Source organism: Nelumbo nucifera, chromosome 5 (genome assembly GCF_055504915.1).
Source record: "Nelumbo nucifera cultivar China Antique chromosome 5, China Antique-T2T, whole genome shotgun sequence".
Classification (NCBI taxonomy): domain Eukaryota; kingdom Viridiplantae; phylum Streptophyta; class Magnoliopsida; order Proteales; family Nelumbonaceae; genus Nelumbo; species Nelumbo nucifera.
This window is the reverse complement of record NC_142653.1, coordinates 34,848,100-34,867,852: the sequence shown is the minus strand read 5'-3', so window position 1 is coordinate 34,867,852 and position 19,753 is coordinate 34,848,100. Positions and strand designations below refer to the sequence as shown.

The following is a 19,753-nucleotide window of genomic DNA, read 5'->3' as shown; positions in this document are numbered from 1 at the left end:
GGATGTGGAGGGGGATTTTCGTGGGGACAGGGATGGGGAGGGGATTTTCGTGGGGACAGGGATGGGGAGAGGCTCCTCGTCCCCACCCCGCTTGTTGCCATTCCTAATCAAACTAATGAAATTAACAACCCAATTTCTAGTATTTCCAGTCAGCTTTGGTTCAACAATTTCCCAACCCGATTGGGTTGGATCAATTTCACTTTGGCCATTTGTAAACTGACTAAAATCAAATGACCTGACCATATATATAGATATATACATATATTTTAAATTTTTAATAATAGAAAGTGAGAAAATTCTAATATTCCTTACACTAAAATAGTTTATATCATAAATTTAATTTTTTAATTTATTTTTTTAATAACGCCATTGTACTTTTTTTAATTTAAACTTAATTTTTAAATTTATTTTTTTAAGTTTAAATCTTTTGAATCGACCTACCAAACCGAAAATTAACCCAAACGAATATAACCTAAGTGACCAACCCCCCAACCTGACCAGGTTGATTTGGTTAGCCAAACAACTTACAACTAAAATCGAACTAACCCATGAATAATAGTTTAATCTCCAATAATTATTAAAATTTTATAGTGAAAATACACAATAAATTAAATTATGAAGATAAATAATAGTAGTTTAAACTCCAATAATTATTGAAAATTTTCTATTAAATAACAAAACAAAAATAGATTTATACACAATTATTGAAACTATATTTATCACAAAAAACAATAAATAATTACTGAAATACAATAAATATTAATTTATTGTATAGATAAATATATAATAAATAAAGATTAAGTTTTTAAAACTATTATTAATAAACAATAATTTTTTGAAAGTTTTTTTCTAGAATTATTAATTGGTATAAATGAAATTATTTATTTACAATATTATTTATATATTGAAATAATATCATTATTTAAATTTTAAAATATTAATCATTTGTTGAATTTAATAATCCATAAAATTATAGTACTATTAATACATAATTTTGTTATTTTAACTATTTAAAACCTAGTTATGTTAAATTATTCGTTATTTAAAATATTTAGATACTTAACTAAATATTTAAAATCTTAATCTATTTATTATAATTGAAAGTTATTTAGTAACTATTTAAAATATACTATTAATTGATTTAAAATATTAGTTTTAATATTTTGTTATTTAAGATATTTAGTTATTGAAATATTTAAATAATATTTCATTCTTAATGTTAGATTTTTATTATTTGAATCAAGGTTCAAAATATCGATACGCCGGTAGAGGCGTATCAGGCAGTATCAATAGCTTTTTTTATTTTTTTAATCTTTTTTTCAAATATGGTTTAGAGGGGTCGGTTTAAGGTTCGTCCAGCCGCTGAACCGGTCAAAACAACGATACACCCTTTGTAGGGGCATATTGGGAAGCTCCCAATACGTGTCGCTACTTTGAACCTTGATTTGAATAACATTTAGATTGGATAATCCAGAAAATCATAATTTATATTGTTTGTACATAATTTCGTGGTGAATTTTGTAAAAATATATAATTGTTAATAATATGAATATTATTAAATTGATTATAATTTTTTTTGTCTTTTTAATAAATATTTTAATGTTATTATATAAATTTGTTAGAATATTTAAATAATTCTTAAATTTTTTAATTCAAACTTTCTTTAGATAGATGTAGGTAACAAGTGGGGGAGAAGATAAACAAGAATTAGAGATAATTTAGGAGAGAAACTCTTTACTAAATTAGAGATAACTTAGGAGAATGTAGGGGAGGTTGTTTAAGAGAAATTTTAGGATATTAGTTATTTAGGTTATTGAAACTGGTGGAAGAGAGAGAGAGAGAGAGAGAGAAAGAGAGAGAGATTTTAGGAAGTTTCTTTTAGGGAAAGTAGAGTTTCTAATTTGTAGTTTTGAAAATGACTTGGATTAAAAAAAAATCAAAAATTCAGAAAAGGAGAAATTTTCTAGACCTAATATGGGAAAGTGGGAAATTTTCAATATTTCTTAGTCTAAAATAGTTTATATCATAAATTTAATTTTTAAATTTATTTTTTAATAATGTCATTGTATTTTTTCAATTTAAACTTAATTTTTAAATTTAAATATTTTGAACCAACTGACCAAACCGAAAATTGAATCAAACCAATATAACTTGAGTGACCAACCCCCCCAACCTGATCAAGTCGATTTGATTAGTCAAACAATTTACAACTAAAACCGAATCAATCCGTGAACAATAGTTTAATCTCCAACAATTATTAAAATTTATAGTGAAAATACACAATAAGTTAAATTTAAAAAGTTAAATAACAGTAGTTTAAAATCCAATAATTATTGAAAATTTTCTATTAAATAAAAAACAAAAAAAAAAGATTTATACATAATTATTGAAAATATATTTATTACAAAAAACACTAAATAATTACTGAAATACAATAAATATTAATTTTAGTATAGATAAATATATAATAAATAAATATTAAGTTCTTAAAATTATTAATAAACAATAATTTTTTGAAAGTTATTTTCTAGGTGTGTTAATTGGTATATATGAAATTATTTATTTACAATATTAATTATTTACTGAAATAATATTATTATTTAAATTTTAAAATATTAATTACTTGTTGAATTTAATAATCCATAAAATTATAGTACCATTAATACAATGTTTTGTTATTTAAAATATTTATTTATTTAACTAAATATTTAAAATCTTAATCTATTTATTATAATTGAAAGTTTTTCAATAACTATTTAAAATATATTATTAATTGATTTAAAATATTAATTTTAATATTTTGTTATTTAAGATATTTAGTTATTGAAATATTTAAATAATATTTCATTTTTAGTGTTAGATTTTAAAATATTTAAATAATATTTAAAATATGCCCAACGTATTAGACAATATCGATAGCTTTTTTATTTTTTTTAGTTTTTTTTTCAAATCAGGTTCAAAGGGGCTGGTTTTAGGTCCGTCCACCCCCTAAACTGGTTGAAACCCTGATACACCCTCTGTAGGGGCATATCGGGAAGCTCCTAATACGATACGTATCAGTCGGTACGGCTCGATACGTGTTGATACTTTGAACCTTGATTTGAATAACATTTAGATTGGATAATCCAGAAAATCATAATTTATATTGTTTGTACATAATTTCGTGGTGAGTTTTGTAAAAATATATAATTATTAATAATATGAATATTATTAAATTGATTATAATTTTTTTTGTCTTTTTAATAAATATTTTAAAGTTATTATATAAATTTGTTAGAATATTTAAATAATTCTTAATTTTTTTAATTCAAACTTTCTTTAGATAGATGTAGATAAAAAGTGGGGGAGAAGATAAATCAAAATTAGAGATAATTTAGGAGAGAAACTCTCTACTAAATTAGAGGTAACTTAGGAGAAAGTTGGGGATAGTGGGGGTTCTTTAGGAGAAATTTTAGGATATTAGATTATTTAGGTTATTGGAACGAGAGAGAGAGAGAGATTTTACAAAGGTTTTTTTGGGAAAGTAGAATTTCTAATTGGTAGTTTCAAAAATAACATGGATTAAAAAATTTTTAAAATTTTAAAAAAGAAGAAATTTTCTAGACTTCCTTGTTTTAATATATATACGCTTTAATTTTACACTTTAAAAATCTTAGGTTTATAATTGTATATTTTTAACATGTAAATTGGCTTACAAAGTTACAAGTAGGGATAATTATTGGTTCGAATTGGATTTAAATGAAATATCATTAAGATGGAATGGATCAATTTCGAATTGCAATTTGTAAGATCCGGAAGGTTCATATCAAATTCAGATCTCTCTAAAGTTTTATCAAATCGGATAATATCGATCCCTTACCGAATTTGATTCAATCCGCTTGCCTCAGTTCAAGAGGTTTCAATAAGAATGAGATTGCATGGTTGTTATTATATGTAACTAATAGGTCATCCACATCAACCAAGGAGAGGCCATAGCAATTATATAAGAACAGAGAGGCGTCAATAAATTTGGATGCACAAAAACCTATACTTATACGGGTAATATTGACCACGCAATCAGTGGATAACATTAACATGTCGCACACCCTAGAAGGCGTTCTCATCATCTCACAAGACCTTGGGGGGCATCATCATCCTTTCTTACCTTCATCAATGTGAGTTGGGATCTTCTGCCTACACAAACTCTGTTCACGTATACCCACACAACATTGCAGCAGCTACACATGGAGAACATTTCATCCACTTACATAGTGTTATACAGGGGGAGATGTTCCCAATTCATGTGAGGGGGAGGGGGGAGGGGGGAGGGGGGTGGATAGTGTATTGTGGGTAGACTTGGGCAGAGTTTTTGTGAGCAAGAGATCCCGAGTCCATCAATGTTGAGCCAGCCTCTATGGCGCCCAACATGCGAAGCTGTTACACAATGCACACCGTGCTTACACATATAAGGTCCCATCTTATACAATTTTGACTGTTCACAGGGGGGGACACTCTTGCCTCCTTGAGCCCTCGGCTAACTTGGCCGTCAAAATCTTCCAAGGACTCTTAACATCTTTTTGACTGTTAACAGGGGGGATCCTCGCCCTCATCACCTCGGAAGTGACGAAGCTGCCTTTGCCCTCCTCATCTTCGACAACATCTTATACCACTAAGAATTTATTCAAATCCATCTTGGTCTCCGAATTTCAAAAGACAAACATAATGCTGTTTCGTCGTCCATTTGGGTCAAGGGGATGTCATTAAGGAATTAATAATTAGGGTAGAGAAAATTGTTTCATAAAGATTTCTATTTCTTTCCAGCATATAAATGTATATTTAAAGATTTCAGCAATTTTTGATACACAACCATCAACTGTGTATAAATGTTTACAATGTAACTGGAGAAAACCCATCAGTTCCCCATTTGCAATTCTCTATGTATGATAATGTGGCTAAAAGAATACCATTTTTTATTACAAGCTTCTGGTCAATCGAACACTGACAATTAAGTGTTATGTACAATAATCTAATTCCTCTGAATCAGTCACTGTTAAAGTGCCTTCGCTCAATTTGTTATGGTAATTTACATTGCAGAAGAAACCAATCCTTCACATGGGTGAAATCAAAATCATTTCCATGGGAGAGAAGATCAATCCCTTTTGCAGCAATTCTTAACCCCACAGCAGTTCCTTCCCTCCACTGAAAAATGGACATTCAGATCCTTGATATGTCTAGTAGTTGCTCCACCACACCTTGAACTTGACGACCATGCAGTATATAATGTTTCAGCAGCTTGCACTGTGAATCCATTATTGCTAAGATCAATAAAGTGCAACTGTTTAGCCATACCAATGGCCATTGAAAGCTCCTGAACAAATTCGCACTCTGGTAATGGAGGATTCTTGTGACATGAGCTCGTGCAGCTGTCATCCAGAGCAGATGGAATTGACTCAGCCTTATTTAGACCATCTTCACTGTCAGCAACTTCAAGGTGATTGTAATCTGCATTTGCTGCATCAAGGCCTTGTGGAGCAGCATCAACTTCTGCTGCTACACATATCTTGAGCAAAATCTGAGAACGATTGTCTACCCAGGCAGATTTGGAGTTCTGTGTTGCTGTTAAATCATACTGAATAGTTTTATCCTTCTCCAAATTAACATTTTCTGCTAGATTAAGCTCCTCTAGAGAGTTATTCTCTGCCAGTAATGAGAAAACATCAATAGGTTGAATTTAATTCCCAGAAGCAATGTTTAATCTAACTTAGGTTTGAGGAATTTAACCTGCTAGTGCCTGAACTATTTGAAGAATTCCAGCAAGCCCAAGAATGCACTTGTTAATGAGAAGAACTTTCAGACAGCATTGAGGATTCATGAGTAATGACGCTATTGCATTAGCACCCTGTTGTTATGCTTCAATTCAGGTTCCTCTCAAACAAATACATAGAAATATAAAGAAAAAAATGATAAATTACTAGAAACATCTGAGCAGAGATTATTTGAAAAGAGAAAGGACCCACTCAGAAAAGATCAATGAATGTGTAATCTGGCCCTAGGAAATCCAAGAGTGAAGCTATGGAGCAATTAAACATTATGGGACGTTTAGAATCTAGATTGTCATTGTGTGCCAGAAACACTAAATCAATTAGTTTGCACCATACTTCTTGATACAGAGATTTTAATATCGAAAGCATAAAAGCCTCTTAAACTATTGATTCCATCAAACCCTGCTATATATGTTTGAGAGAGCCATTCCTTTCTGGTGCAGCAAAGCAAGCCATGTACATCGGTAAATGTCAAGATTATCAAACCTGACTGATACAACCTAGGCAATGTTACTTTGGTTCGTATAAACGAAATCTCACTCCACTTTCTTGTATTGATGAGGGTATTGGCCTAATCTGAAAGGGAAAAATGTTAAAACTGCAAAATCTCCTGCTGCACTTATCCAACGTGTGTTTGTTTAGGCAGTTCTCTAGCAGAAGTATAATATTAGCAGAATACCAGCAGAATTGTGTTATCTTCAAGAATGAGTGAACAAACCTCTTGCCCAGTTGAATTTCCTGCAAGGTTCAGCTCAATAATTCCACCGATCAATAAGAAGTCTTCAGATAGTCTGACAAAATAATTAGATGTAAGCCCACAATATGATAGGTCAAGCTTCATCATCTCTTGAGGCCCATTGGATAATGCTTCAGTTAATTGCAATGCCCCATCCTGCCATGTCATAGCATTTAGAACAAGCAGGAAGTATACATCCAAAGAAAACTATCCTAAAAAGGTAAAAGACATCAACCATAAAGAATTTACTTACAGATCCAATACTAGTACTTCCAAGCATCAACACTGACAAACAAGAGGATTTGGCAAGTTGGCAAAGGCTATCAAGTGCGAACTTGCTAAACTTTATACCATTCAGATTCAACTCTGAAAATCTAAAAAAAAAAAAGAAAGAACACAAAAAAGAATGTTGAAATGTCCATTAATCACCACCTAGACACTCAATAACAGCCTCTAACAGGAAAAAGAACCAAACAGAATAAAAGATTAAAAGATGCACCTCTTTAAGGTAGAAAGTTTAGTCAACAAACTAGCCATAGCGTTTCCAGATATAGGATTATTATTCCCTGTCAAGAGGTAAAATTTTGGAACATCACCAGGAATATAAGAAAAACAGACCAACTAGTTTTAATGAACTTGTTGAAGTGACAATAGATTTGTGGAATACCTAAAGAAAACTGTGAAAGCACAGATCCAGCATGCAGTGCATCAGCAACTTTCTGAATTGTCCTAGATGTGATAGAACAACACTCTATGTTCAAGCTATAGAGTGCTACACAAAAGAAGCCTATTAGCAAACTGAGAATGGAAATCCCACATGGGAGCATGAGTCAAAAACTATGTTAATTGGACACTTAAAATTGGGTATTGCGTCCATGTTGGACACTTCACATTTTAGGGTAAATTCCCTATCTGATACTTTGTCCATGCCATATCTCTGTAACATTACCCAAAAGGATTTAACCCAGGTAATAATGTTATCTTCACTTCATTCCACACTATTTACCAGGCCTGAGAGAAACACTGAAATGAGCTAACAAGCCAACAGTAAAGTTTGAGCAGCAAAAAGCACTACCTTTGCAATTCTCCAATATGGTTGAAAGGTAGGATGCACAGGCATCAGTAAGACGGTTCCCAGATATATTAAGCACTTCCAATCGAGATAAAAGCACAGGACATTCACAAATCTGTCGATTACAAATACAGGACATATTAGAACCATTTCTCATAGTAATTATTTGGAATGTTTAATTTCATTATCATGTCACTACGGGAAATTTCACTCTTGAAAGAAATGCAGGTTTTTGTTTTGCTGCCAAATTAGTACCAATATTTAGAAAACATGATATCTATCCAGATTTTGCTTCTACCTGAGGATATTTGTAAGGAATCAAAGACAATAAAATAAAGCTTTGAACTATAGTTTTGCATGGGCATGGACATGGGAGCTGGAATCAAATGTGTCCAAGAGTCTGACTTGGCAAGATGAGAAAACATGGATGCATATGGAAAAGTATATGCCATAAAAATAGTTTGTATTTTTTGAATTCTAACATCATATACCTGGAAAAAGGGGTCTAAAATGTTGCCTTTTGTACTAAGTAAAATCTGATATGAAAAATGGCATTCATCTTGTACATTAGCTGTTCATTGATCTCAAATAAGCTAGGAGATAAAAGGAAACTGTACATATAAGTGTCCTCAAGAAACCATGGAGTGTCAGACACTGATGCATGTCCAACATGGACAAATTGTCCATTTAGGAGGGTCCATGCAACATTGCTTTGAAGTTTGAACATCCAAAAGTGAAAAGAGTTGTAGCAAATATATTACAGACCTGGAATAATGCAGTTGGACCAAATCTATTGCAGTGTAAGTCCAAAGTCAAGCCACCATATTTTTGACTTGATGATTTAAATATTTTATGAAGTTTCTCCATTGTTTCGTTTCCTTGAGCAAAAAAAAATAATAGATAATCAATATTGAAGAATTTTACATGAGAACTGGTACTTTAAAGGGTTATGCAAAGCAAATTGAAAAGAATGGACATTGTTTGAGAAAATGTAAGAAGTGGTTGCATCACAATTCATTACTCTAAAAATGACAATATCAAAGTAATGATGGTATTGAGACTGTTATTACCTAATAAATTATGAGAAAGGTCTAGCAGAGCAATTGTCTTGTGCTCATGCAGAGCATCCAATAGTGGTGTAACTGATATATCTTGCAATTCACATTCAGATACAATGACCTCATCCTCTGAAACCTAGAAAAAAATAAAATAAAATCGCAATTTTAGAGCTAGATGTTGAGACATCATGAATTATCAAATTGGTATTCCTGCAACAGCTAATAGATCATAGAACAAGAGCAAAGGACGTGAAACAACTAGCAAGCAGAACTTTGATGCTTACCTCCAAGTTGTATAATTTCCTAAGCAACTTCATATTTGGTGCTTCAGACAACTTTTTGCAAAAGTCAATGTATAACTTCATCAAGCGTTTCTGAACCCATCCTGCAAAACACATTGGCAAACTAGAATTGCAAAAGAGATAAATAAAGAAAGGTAAATAAGCTAAAGAGCATCCTAGTGTACTAATTAAGTGCAGGAGGATCAATTTACTCTAAAGCACCAAAACAAGGAGCTGAAGTTACTAAAAAAGAAAAAAAAATAAAGAAAAACTGTAATACAGACAAAGACTGGATGTCTTCAGACTGGATGGCAACCCAATAGAAATTTGGAGATGCATCGAAGAGATTAGCTTATTTCAGTTTATTAAGCTGTTATTACAATCTTCAAAAAAATGTCAAATGAGTGGCAGAAATGCACCACAATGCCTCTAAATATAAGCAAAATGAATAATACAAAGTTTTACCAACTGTTCTTCTGCTAAATAAAGTCGTACCAACTTTTGGTCGACCAGAGTCAATCTATAGAACTCCTAGATAGAATAGATCAGTAAGGAATAAGACATGACAGGAGACCAGGAAGTCAACTTGGCTTTCCACCAAAGAGGTAAATTATTGAGGTCATATTTACTTGGGCAGTTCGTTGAGAAATTCAGGAGAAGAGAGAATTACAGGTAGACCACTTCACTCCAAAGTTAAGCCTTTCCAACATATAATTGAGGAAGTGCCACACAATTTTTAAAAATCTTGGCTCATTCAAAAGGTAACCAAATAGGTTTTCTTGAGACACCAAAATCATGGTGTTAAGGCATGCTTTGACATTAAACATTAAGGCCACAGATAAAGTTATAGAACTGAGTTTGTCTTCACTTTTGGGTGGGATTGAAGTTCAATTAGCTGGCCCATGACTTGGACATTAGATCATTGTATTATAGATCTCAGATCAAGTTTCAGATATACATCAAGGCTACATAAGAAGTACATAATCACAACAATTATGGAAAGGACATGAGAAACTAAGATCCCTCCATCAGACAAAAAGAGGTGTCCAACATGTAATTACAATGCACGTTTCCAACACAGACAAGATAGCGGTATTCAGAATTTCAGATACTAGAATGTTGATGTTATTTTGGATAACATTAAGGACAGAACAGATAATAATTTTCATTTTATTCAAAAACATGCTATGTTATTCAAATGAAAAGTATTTGAAAGGCTCAAAATGCATAGATTATTACCATCAATAGCTACTTCAATCCAGCCTCTTCCCCTAATGTGATGCTTAATAGTTTCATAATCTTCCAAGGAATCTAGAGCTTTACCGCCATACTTCATATGCCGAATGATGGGAAACAGGCCTATTAAGGTAAGGCATTTGTTAGTGGAGAACTAATTTGCTTTGAACAGAATTGCAGTAAATGGTTGGAATATTATCCTAGAATTATAATAAAAATGTAAATATGATATTATAAATAATATCAACATTCAACCATGTACAGCAAACAAGTAACATCTTGAACCCAAGTTGATGCAAGATGGACCTGAAAATAAGGAAAAAAAAAAGAAAAACAACCTAAAAATCAGCACCTAGGCTTCTCTAAAATCTTAACACCTAGAGGAACTATCGTAAATCAGCACTTACTAACTTCTTTGAGGAATCAACCCTATCCAGAAAAGTAGAATTACTTTGACATAAGAAACAAGAGATGTGCATTAGTATCTGATGCCAACAAGAGGCCCTTTCAGGCTTACATGTGTTCATAGGCAAAATAGGGAAGGTTGGCCAATGAAGAAATATCACTGAGATACTAACTATAGACAGAGCAAATCCTAGTTGACTTAGGATTAAGATTTCAATTAAAAATTTAATGAGAGAATTTCTAATTGACTTAGGACTATGAAGACAAATCCTTGTTAACTTAGGAGTTAGGACTATGACTTTTACTTATTTCTATAACCCTTGACATGCTAACATAACTCCCAAGACAATTAGAGCAAAAACTCCAAGTGTTATTAGAAAACCAATTTCTAGTTTGACTAGGAAAACTAACTCCAGATGCAATAAGGATAAATACAGATGATTTAAATGATCAAAAAATAGCTAATGAGAGATTATAAAAGTATCCTTATTTTATGAAGCTACAAACTTTAATATTACTTGTTCTGTGGAAGCACTCCACCCTTGCAAAGATTTGGTGGCACCACAAAAAACAGAAAAAAACAAAATAGAGAAGAAGCATACAAAATACATGGATTTATGTGGTTTGTCACTTGTCTAATACAGTTTTGCAGTAACTTAAACAAGTCATTTCAGGAACTCCATAGGTACACCAAACAAAAGATTTTGACAACTAGGAAAGAAAGGCCTGAGAAAATGAGAAATCAAACTTCACTACCTTTTGCCCTTTTCTCTTCAGAGAGTTGTAAGTAATACAAGCATGCCACTTCAACCTTCATACACTCGACACTAAGCTTATCACCATCCATGCATGAGCTTGGATCAACACGTATCATGTTGTCATCAATTTTAACAATGACATGTTTCTGCAATTAATACCAAAAAGGAGAAAATAGAACAAGGTAAGCAAAATCCAATATATAATCTACAAGATATAACATAGGCCAATGTGAAATTGTGAATTAAATATCCAATGCAAGATTGTTAGCTAAAGAAGCTCAGTGAGGTTTTATAAGAGGGTTTCAAGCAGGTCCTAGCAGGGACAAAATTGTGCTGATGACACCCTATTCTTCTGTGACCCTTCAGTTGAATAGATTTCTCACCTTAAATATTTGCTAATCTGGTTTGAATTGGCATCAGAGTTGAAAATCAATCTAAGGAAGAGCAAAATGATAGCAGTAGGTGAGACCCACAACATTGAACACCTCTAATATCTTGGGTTGCAAAACTGACAAGTTACCACAACATTGAACACCTCTTCATGCAAAATGCAATTCCAAGACCATATGACAACATGTGGTAGAACAGGTCAACAAAAGACTTGCCTCATGGAAGATGAAAAAAGACCAAGGGAGGAAATTTTCTGTGGGGAGGGTGGAAGGAATTCAAGTATCACGTAGGTGACTAGAAGGTATGCACCCCAAAGGAAGCAGGTGGTCTAGGGGTGAGGTGCCTCAGGAAGTTCAATACAGCACTACTAAGAAGGTGGTTTTGATGCTTCAATGAAAAGCTGAATGCCCTACAGAAATAAGTGACTGTGGCAAAGTAAGGAACAAGGAATTTGGGTTGGAACCCAGGTGGAGTATCAATTTCTTATGGGTGTTCGTTTTGGAAAGGGACAGAGAAGGTAAACAGTGAATTTTCTAAGCGTATCAGCTTTAGAATTGGCAAAGGGACACAGGTTCAATTTTGTAAGGAAAGATGATGTGATGCTCAACCACTTATGGAGACATTTCCCTCACTTTATATGGCTGCAGATGATAGACACTGGTTAGAGATAGCTACATCAATGGGATGGCAATGTGGAATCCTATTATGAGGAGTCTAAACAATTGGGAGATGGGAAAACAATTAGGAGTTTCCTGGGCATGACACATTATCATGAATGTGGGTAAAACCATATTTACAATCAACATTTTTTGGTCAAAAAGACAAAAAAAAAAAAAAATTGAGTTAGATAATGTGTCATATGAAGGAATCTGGAAAACAGCACAGGCTGTTTTCTCCAAACAGCCAAAGTTTTTCTCTGGGGGATTGATTCTATGGCAAGGTTGTTATACAAGGTAAATCACCACAACTTGGTCAAGAAGATAAAGGAGTGTGGAGATGGGACAGATCAAGCAACTTTACCATTAAAACCTTTTTTGAGATGTTGAACACCTAGACGGCAAGGAATTCCCTACTCCAGGGTTTGGACTTTGGAGAACTCCTGTGACCTGTCCCCTCCAAAGTGGCTTTCTTGGGGTGGACAGCCCAACAGTGTCACCGGAGAAGTGTCTCATGATGGACAGCTTAGTGAGGAGGGGAATGGTGCTGGATAACACATTGCATATTCTCCCAGCTAAACGAATCCCCAAATCACATCTTGCACTGTGAGTACTCTAGAGTGATGTTTCTTTTGAAGGATAATAAGAAAATTCATTAAACTTGAAAAAAGCAGTACATCTAAAAATGCTGGTTGTCTAGTTGACAAACCAACAATATAACAGAATACACTGTGAAAGAAATAAAATTACAAGGATTCATTTCCAAAGTGCTCCAAAGACCCCTGAATTTCATAAAATTACAGCTCCCCTTGACAGCCCCTAAGCTTTAAGCTCCACCCAGTCACCTCCCTCTTCACCCCATACTTATTTTCAATCAAACATCAAAAGTTTTCCAATTTTGTTTCTTAGAATAGAGCCACCTCTGTTAAGATGCTTTGAAGCATGTTCCTCACTATCTCCCTCTTCCATCCCTCATACCCCTACTGTTCCAACTGAGAATCCTCAACTTCCTCCCCTTCTCCCTGTCTTCCTTCTCCCCCCAATTCACTCAATCTCGTCCAACCCCTCCTCTTCTCCTCCTTCCTCATCCCACCCCTTTATTTTTTTCTAGATATTCTTCCCTCTTCTTTTTTTGAGCAAAGGTAACTTTTATTGATACTCCTCCCTCTTCCTTCTCTTTTCTTTCTTTCGAACTTCTCAAATGCTATTTTCGCAAAGCCTTCCCCTCCCCAAAAAACTAGCCCAAGAGACTTACCCACGTCCACCTCCCTCTCCACTAGTTTATTAACATTCACCTTCTCGTTTTGTACTATTTCCTTGACTTCTTGATCTTTTTGTGTCTTTTCTGCTCTTTCTCTCTCTCTAACCTTATCCCCAGCCTCCAGACCTTTACTGTCTTCCCCTTGTTTCTCTTCTTCTGGACTCTAAGAGATGCCAATGAGTCTTCTTTTTCTATTGTATACCATGTTTCCTGATTTGCCCCCTCCCTTCTTCTCTTGAAGTTTTCTTTTTTCTGTTGTTTTTTCTCCTACCTCTTCTTCTGTTCTTTTCTCCTCTTCCCCTTCCCCCTGTTTGGAGGTTCCAACTCTAATGAACTTAGCAATCTAGACTGACTTACCTCCTCACTTCTATGCGAAGACAATAGGGTACTTGGATCGGGGTGCACATACACTCTTCCCTTAGACCCTTCCTTCTAAAGCCTCAATTGTAAACTCTGTAGTGCTTGAATCCTAGTTGACCAAAGACCTCTTCTCTTCCTGAACCTTCAACCTCCCCGGTCTCCCCAACTCATCTTCGCTGGCTTCTTTAAGGTTTTCTTCCTTGCTGCAATCTGATTCTGAGTGAGAATCGGAAACCCCTCCTTTCAGCTTACTGGATTTTCTTTTTTGACTCTCTCTAAGTCCACGATCTTCCCTACTATGGCAGTTCTCTGCAACTCTGTCACCGAACAGCTTCCTATGACCACAAATGATCTTTTTCTTACCACTTTTGTCAAACCTCGCTATTAGCTAGATCCACCTCTTTTCCTCTCCTTTTCTATCCTCTACTACGATCTTCTTTGTTGCTTCATTCCTCTTCAGAATTGTCTTTAAAGGACCTAGGCATCTCCTCTTGCCTTCCTATCCCTGAAACAATTTCCCCCCCGCCCAACTGCAAGGCAGTTTTGGAAACTCGATCACCTCTCCACCTGTCTAAGAAAAGAGTCTTTCAGATGAGATCCCTGATCTGCATCCGACCAAGAGCTCTTAGCTCTCAGAATCGGTAATAAGCTCTCGAACATCCTTTTTAGAAGAAATGTATACTTAGTGCATATTTTGCACATGCCCATTGTATAGCCTCTTTGTGTGCAAGGGACTTTTCCCTTTTAGGGACCAATACAATACATTACAGTTTCAAAATAAATAAAAAAGTAGTCTCAGAAACTTATCTGTTGGCATATTGAAACTAGTAACACTTACATTATATTCATCACAAGCAATAAGCAGATTGAAATTTGCACCATTTTGCTTCTGTAGGTCACTGAAGATACAATCGCCCTCAACTTTAGATCCACTTCCACCAAAATTTGAAGTATCAGCAAGTTCCCGAGTGCTTGAAGATCTGAAACCTGTGCCATTTTTAGCAGCTACTTTAGGGCTTCCTGATTTGTACGAGCAAGCACTTTCTTCAACATTAATGAGTGTGCAGGCACTGAATGGGTCTTTGAAAGCAATACAAGGTGTAACATTCTGCCAAATGGAGATATCAATAAGAACCGACCACTTCAAAAAGGAACGAAACAGCCCATCTGAGAGCTTGAATTGACAGTTTATGTGACATATGTTACCTGAAACTCCCTGGAAAGGCCAGCTGGTCCATCATTGTTCTTAACTTTTCATAGTTGAGAAAGACAAAAAAATATATATATATCAGTTTTGTTAAAGGTAAATGTCAAACACCGCATACAGTGAATTATTCTATAACAGGAATATAAAGCTTAAATAACTTAAAATTAAGACTTACTGTCATCAGAAGTAGCAACATCCTCTACAGGACAATTACGGTTTCTTCCTCTTGGGGACTCTATCTCATTGTGCTCATCTCTTTCATCATCAGAGAGGACCACCCGGACACGCTTACGCCCAACAACTGGTTGATGACTGCTAATTGATTTACTCAAACTTTTTGGGGAAGACTCAGTTGGCACAGTCGAAAAGCTGGGTTTATTTAGTTGATTGCCTTTTGGCTTGGAGAAATTCTTTCTGGACTGAAGAAGTGATATCAGTGGTAAATCCTCATCTATCTCTTCTATCCTCACAGAAACAGATTTAGTTATCATGGGTGAACTGCATGCATTGGATCTAGTATCTGTCAGATCATCATTCCCTTTTGTTTCAGTTTCAGAGCAGCAGTCCCCATCTAGCATACATGCTTCATTGTCTTTCTTGGTTGAGCACTTCAACTTGTCAATAACAAGTTGCAACCTCCTACAAATAAGCATAATTCATTCAGAAACAGACCATCCAATAGAAAAGATCCAGTCAACTACGCTTGAATGAAATAAAAGTTACTTGGCTTCTTCAACATTGTCAAAACGTATCATGTGACTGTAATGCATATTCTCAAGTGCAGAAATCTGTGCAGAAGGTAGGTTTGCTTTAACTGCAATGCTGTTGACAAATGAAGAGAGAATGAAAGTTAAGCATGATTGACCATTAAACTCAGTAAAAGTTAATGAATCTTGTAATTTCGGGCCACAAACAATGTCAATTCACAAGTAAATTGAATGATCCAAGAGAAAGAAATTTATTGCCTGTAACCCTCTTCAAATGCTTCTAATGCACCAGCCCAATCACCATCAGAATCTAAGACATCTCCAATATTAATTTTGGCCAATGCTTGCCCCTGGAATTACCAGTATTTCAGAAATAAGCACATATAAATTAAGTCTTCTTAATGGACACCATGACCATGTATTAGTGATATTAGATGACTAAAGAATACCAAGCCAATTTTCTAATGGCATCTTTGAGTTTCATGTAAATCATCAAGCTAGATAAGCTTTTTCAGTTGCCACTTGCCAAGGCCCAAGATCATCTATGGATACTTGATTTTATCCAAAAAAGAGGGAAATTTTAGAATTTAAATGGCACTTACCTCCAAGTTTCCAATTGAACGATATGTGTCCCAGCTCTTCTTGTACCATTTAAGAGCTTTACTGAAGTTCCTGAGCTTCTGGTATGATTCTCCAATCACCAGAAAGGAATCACTAAGCTTCTCCTTGTCACAGAGTTCAGTTGCTACTCTTTTCTTCCTTTTTGCAAATTCGCGATGCTAAAACACAAGATACCATAATAAGAAACAGTGCTATGTCAATCCTCAAAAGAACAAAACAAATTGAAAAAGCAGTCGCTAACTACCCTAAACTATAAATTTCAAAGGCTCTCAAACTACAGTAACTACCAGAGAACTGAAATTATGTTTCAATATAAAAGGAAGAGTTGTATGTGATGTTGGGCATGTTAGATTGCAACTTAACTATATGCATTATAATTTAGCTCGTTTAGAAAGTAACCAAATTTTAAGAATAGTATACCATTAGAGAACAAACATGTTTAGAAAGCCTTCTTATGTCATGAAGGAGCATTCCTGAAGGGAGTTGAGGAAGTCCAGAAAGGTTGACAAATTTGGTATAGAAAGCAAAGCATACAAACTTACTTTCAGCCATGCAAAGATCATGCTGGACTTTTCAATGAGACGATCAAGGGATGCATTCTGATCTAGTAAGCACTTTCTTTCACCTGGAGTGCCTCTAGCCATGGCCATAGCTCTTGTCAGCTTCTTAAGATTCTGCTCTTCTTTTCTTAACTCGTCCATTACTTTTATTGCTTCTTTTACAGTTTCAATATTCTGACCAATCTGATCAACTAAAGCATCTTCATCTTCCATGGATTTTGCAATTTTAAGAGCCTTCTGGTAGCAGTTAATCGCTTCTTCATACTTTTGAACCCTATAATGCAATTCACCAAGATTGATATAGCCTTTGGCCTCTCCTTGGTAGTGCTCAATTTTCTCACAGATCTGTATGTCCTTCTCTATATGAACTTTAGCTGTATCCCACATCCTTAGCTCCATGTAAATGCTCCCGAGGTTGTGGTGAAGCCTGCTGCGTGCATCATCATATTCATTCACCTCTTCTTCATCACATATCTCCAATCCATCCAGAAGAATTCTCTGGGCTTCTTCCAAGTTATCGAGATCCATTTCAAGCATGCCAATGTTATTATGGGCATCAATAAATTCCTTGAGGAAGAATGAGGTTTTGTTAGGTGGTCGGTTTTCCTTGAGAGTCCGAGCAAGTTTCATAGCTGATTGGAAATACTTCTTGGCATTCCGCACAGATAAGTGGTCACCATCAGATCTTAAAAACAATTCATGATACGTCCGGCCAAGTTGGGTGCTGGCCCTTTGCTGTTCAATGAGGTCACTTGTGTCCTTGGCAAGCTCCAAATGCTTTTTCTGTTATATTACATGCAGTGAAGTTAAACCTTAAGGTTGATCTAAAAACACGTAGGTAAAACATGACCTGACATAATAGAGTTCCAGTGAATCCAAAAGTAAGAAGGAAATGGAACATTTTAAAGAAGGGCAAGAGATTACCGATAACAGAGAGCTTCCTTGAAGACAATTTTTAAAGGAAATGGAAGAAAGAAGAAAAAATTGAAAGAGGACAAATTGGTTTGTTATAGATTAGGAAATCAATAAAAAAATGAAAAACTGCAAAGTAGATAAAATTTTCAAAGGGTACATGCGACATTAGTTAAAGGCAGAGTGGAATTAGACAGAAATAAAATGAAATTCAAAGAAGAATCATATCAGTACCTAATAGGAAGGGCTTTCTTTGGTCCAAAATTAAAACCAAGATAAAGAAAAAACAGACACTTGTAAGCGAAATTCAAAACCACTAGATAGATTAGGGCTTCAATGAATCCAATACTAAAACAAGTTAAAAGCTATAAATTGAGAGAAACTTTCAAAAGGGCACCTGGTTTATAAAATTTCTATGTGAAAATAACCAAAAGAAATTAATTTTTAAAGAGAGAGAAAAAAAAAAGCACCTGATAAATTAGAGCATCTTTGAAATATTCCAGACGGAGATAAACCTCGCCGAGGGACTGACAGGTGGGAAGGAGTTGCTTCTCAGGGAGATACTTCGAAGAGACCTCGTAATCGATACGTAGCCACTTGAGAGCTTTAACGTATTCTCCTCTGTTCTTCAAGATGTCTCCGATAACGTTCGCCCACCGAGCTTCCTCCTGTCGATTGCCCTCCGCTACAGCATGTTTGTAAGCTCTCTTCGCCGCACTGAGCTGAACATCGTCTCTCGCCATCTGTGCCGCCTACTACAATTTCAACACTTGAAGACTTGTTCTGGCATTAGTAGATCTGGTTGCTGAAGCCTCAAATTTGCCGTCTCGACTCTCAAGCCCTGAACAGCAGTGGAGAGGTTTTGTTTTGTTTCGTGGAAAAAAAAAAAACCAAGCATGAAGCCCCCGCCATAATGGTACCCGCGGCTGCGAGGGAAATTTCATAACTAAAATTCTAAATCGTCCCTCATGTTTGTTAAAATTACGCCTAGATCAGTCTTTTTGAAATTTAAACTTTGAGGCGTAATGTACTATGCTACTGGGCACCAGTCCACCGGGCCACCGGCAAAAGGTCATGTACACTCATTCATGTTTTATGGTTGAAACGTAGAAACGTAGAGGTGTAAATGGGGGGTCATGTTGGGTTTGAGGTTTTAGGCAAGGTTTAAATATTATTATGTATCGGCTTAGCTGGTATGTATCATATCGTGGCCTTCCTGATATGCTCCTACACTACATATTTCAGGTCAGATCATGGTTCAAAGGGTAGTTGGATCTTAAACCGATTCCTTTGAACTAGATATGAAAAAATAAAAAAAAAACCACACACACACAAAAAAAGTGTCGATAAAGGCCAACAGGCTGAAACAGCACGGCACAACATGGAGACCCCCCCCAATGGCTAGTTTCAAGTTTGGGGGTTATAGAAATATCCCCTGAATAGCTATAAATAGCTATATGGGGGTATTTATGTATTTTGGCTTTAGAGAGATAAAATGACAATAATGTCCCCTCAATAACTATATAACAACCAGTTTATGGGGTATTTAATTAAAGTGATAAATGACTTTATAATAAACAAAATACCCATCCCAATAACTAACAAATTGTTAATTTTTAGGGTATTTTGGGGAATTAAATTACTTTCAATTCCTATAAATAGTCTTATCCAATTATCCTCCACAATTCTCATCACGCCAATTCTCATACTTTCATAGTCTCATACATCATAC

The 19,753-nt window shown here is 34.9% G+C and overlaps 1 protein-coding gene across 1 annotated transcript; it reads right to left on the bottom strand.

Moving 5' to 3' along the window:
* Positions 1-4,775: 4,775 nt before the first annotated feature.
* TSK (tetratricopeptide repeat (TPR)-containing protein) lies at positions 4,776-18,908 on the bottom strand. Its single transcript, XM_010248968.3, has 20 exons — positions 18,492-18,908; positions 17,092-17,892; positions 16,531-16,707; positions 16,187-16,278; positions 15,945-16,043; positions 15,397-15,860; positions 15,221-15,264; positions 14,853-15,122; positions 11,346-11,493; positions 10,188-10,307; positions 8,952-9,052; positions 8,680-8,803; positions 8,375-8,487; positions 7,613-7,724; positions 7,205-7,309; positions 7,037-7,103; positions 6,791-6,911; positions 6,520-6,693; positions 5,761-5,878; positions 4,776-5,676 (listed from the first exon to the last, which is right to left on the bottom strand). The coding sequence occupies exons 1-20, from the start codon at positions 18,762-18,764 to the stop codon at positions 5,129-5,131; spliced, it is 4,071 nt and encodes a 1,356-aa protein (XP_010247270.1). The 5' UTR covers positions 18,765-18,908; the 3' UTR covers positions 4,776-5,128.
* Positions 18,909-19,753: the final 845 nt, after the last annotated feature.

Coding starts and splice junctions, on each gene's coding strand:
- TSK (XM_010248968.3), bottom strand. CDS start 18,764: ATGGCGAGAGACGATGTTCAGCTCAGTGCGGCGAAGAGAGCTTACAAA. Junction 15,861..15,944: donor GACAATGTTGAAGAAGCCAA/GTAACTTTTATT, acceptor GCTTATTTGTAG/GAGGTTGCAACTTGTTATTG. Junction 6,694..6,790: donor GAAGTACTAGTATTGGATCT/GTAAGTAAATTC, acceptor ATGACATGGCAG/GATGGGGCATTGCAATTAAC.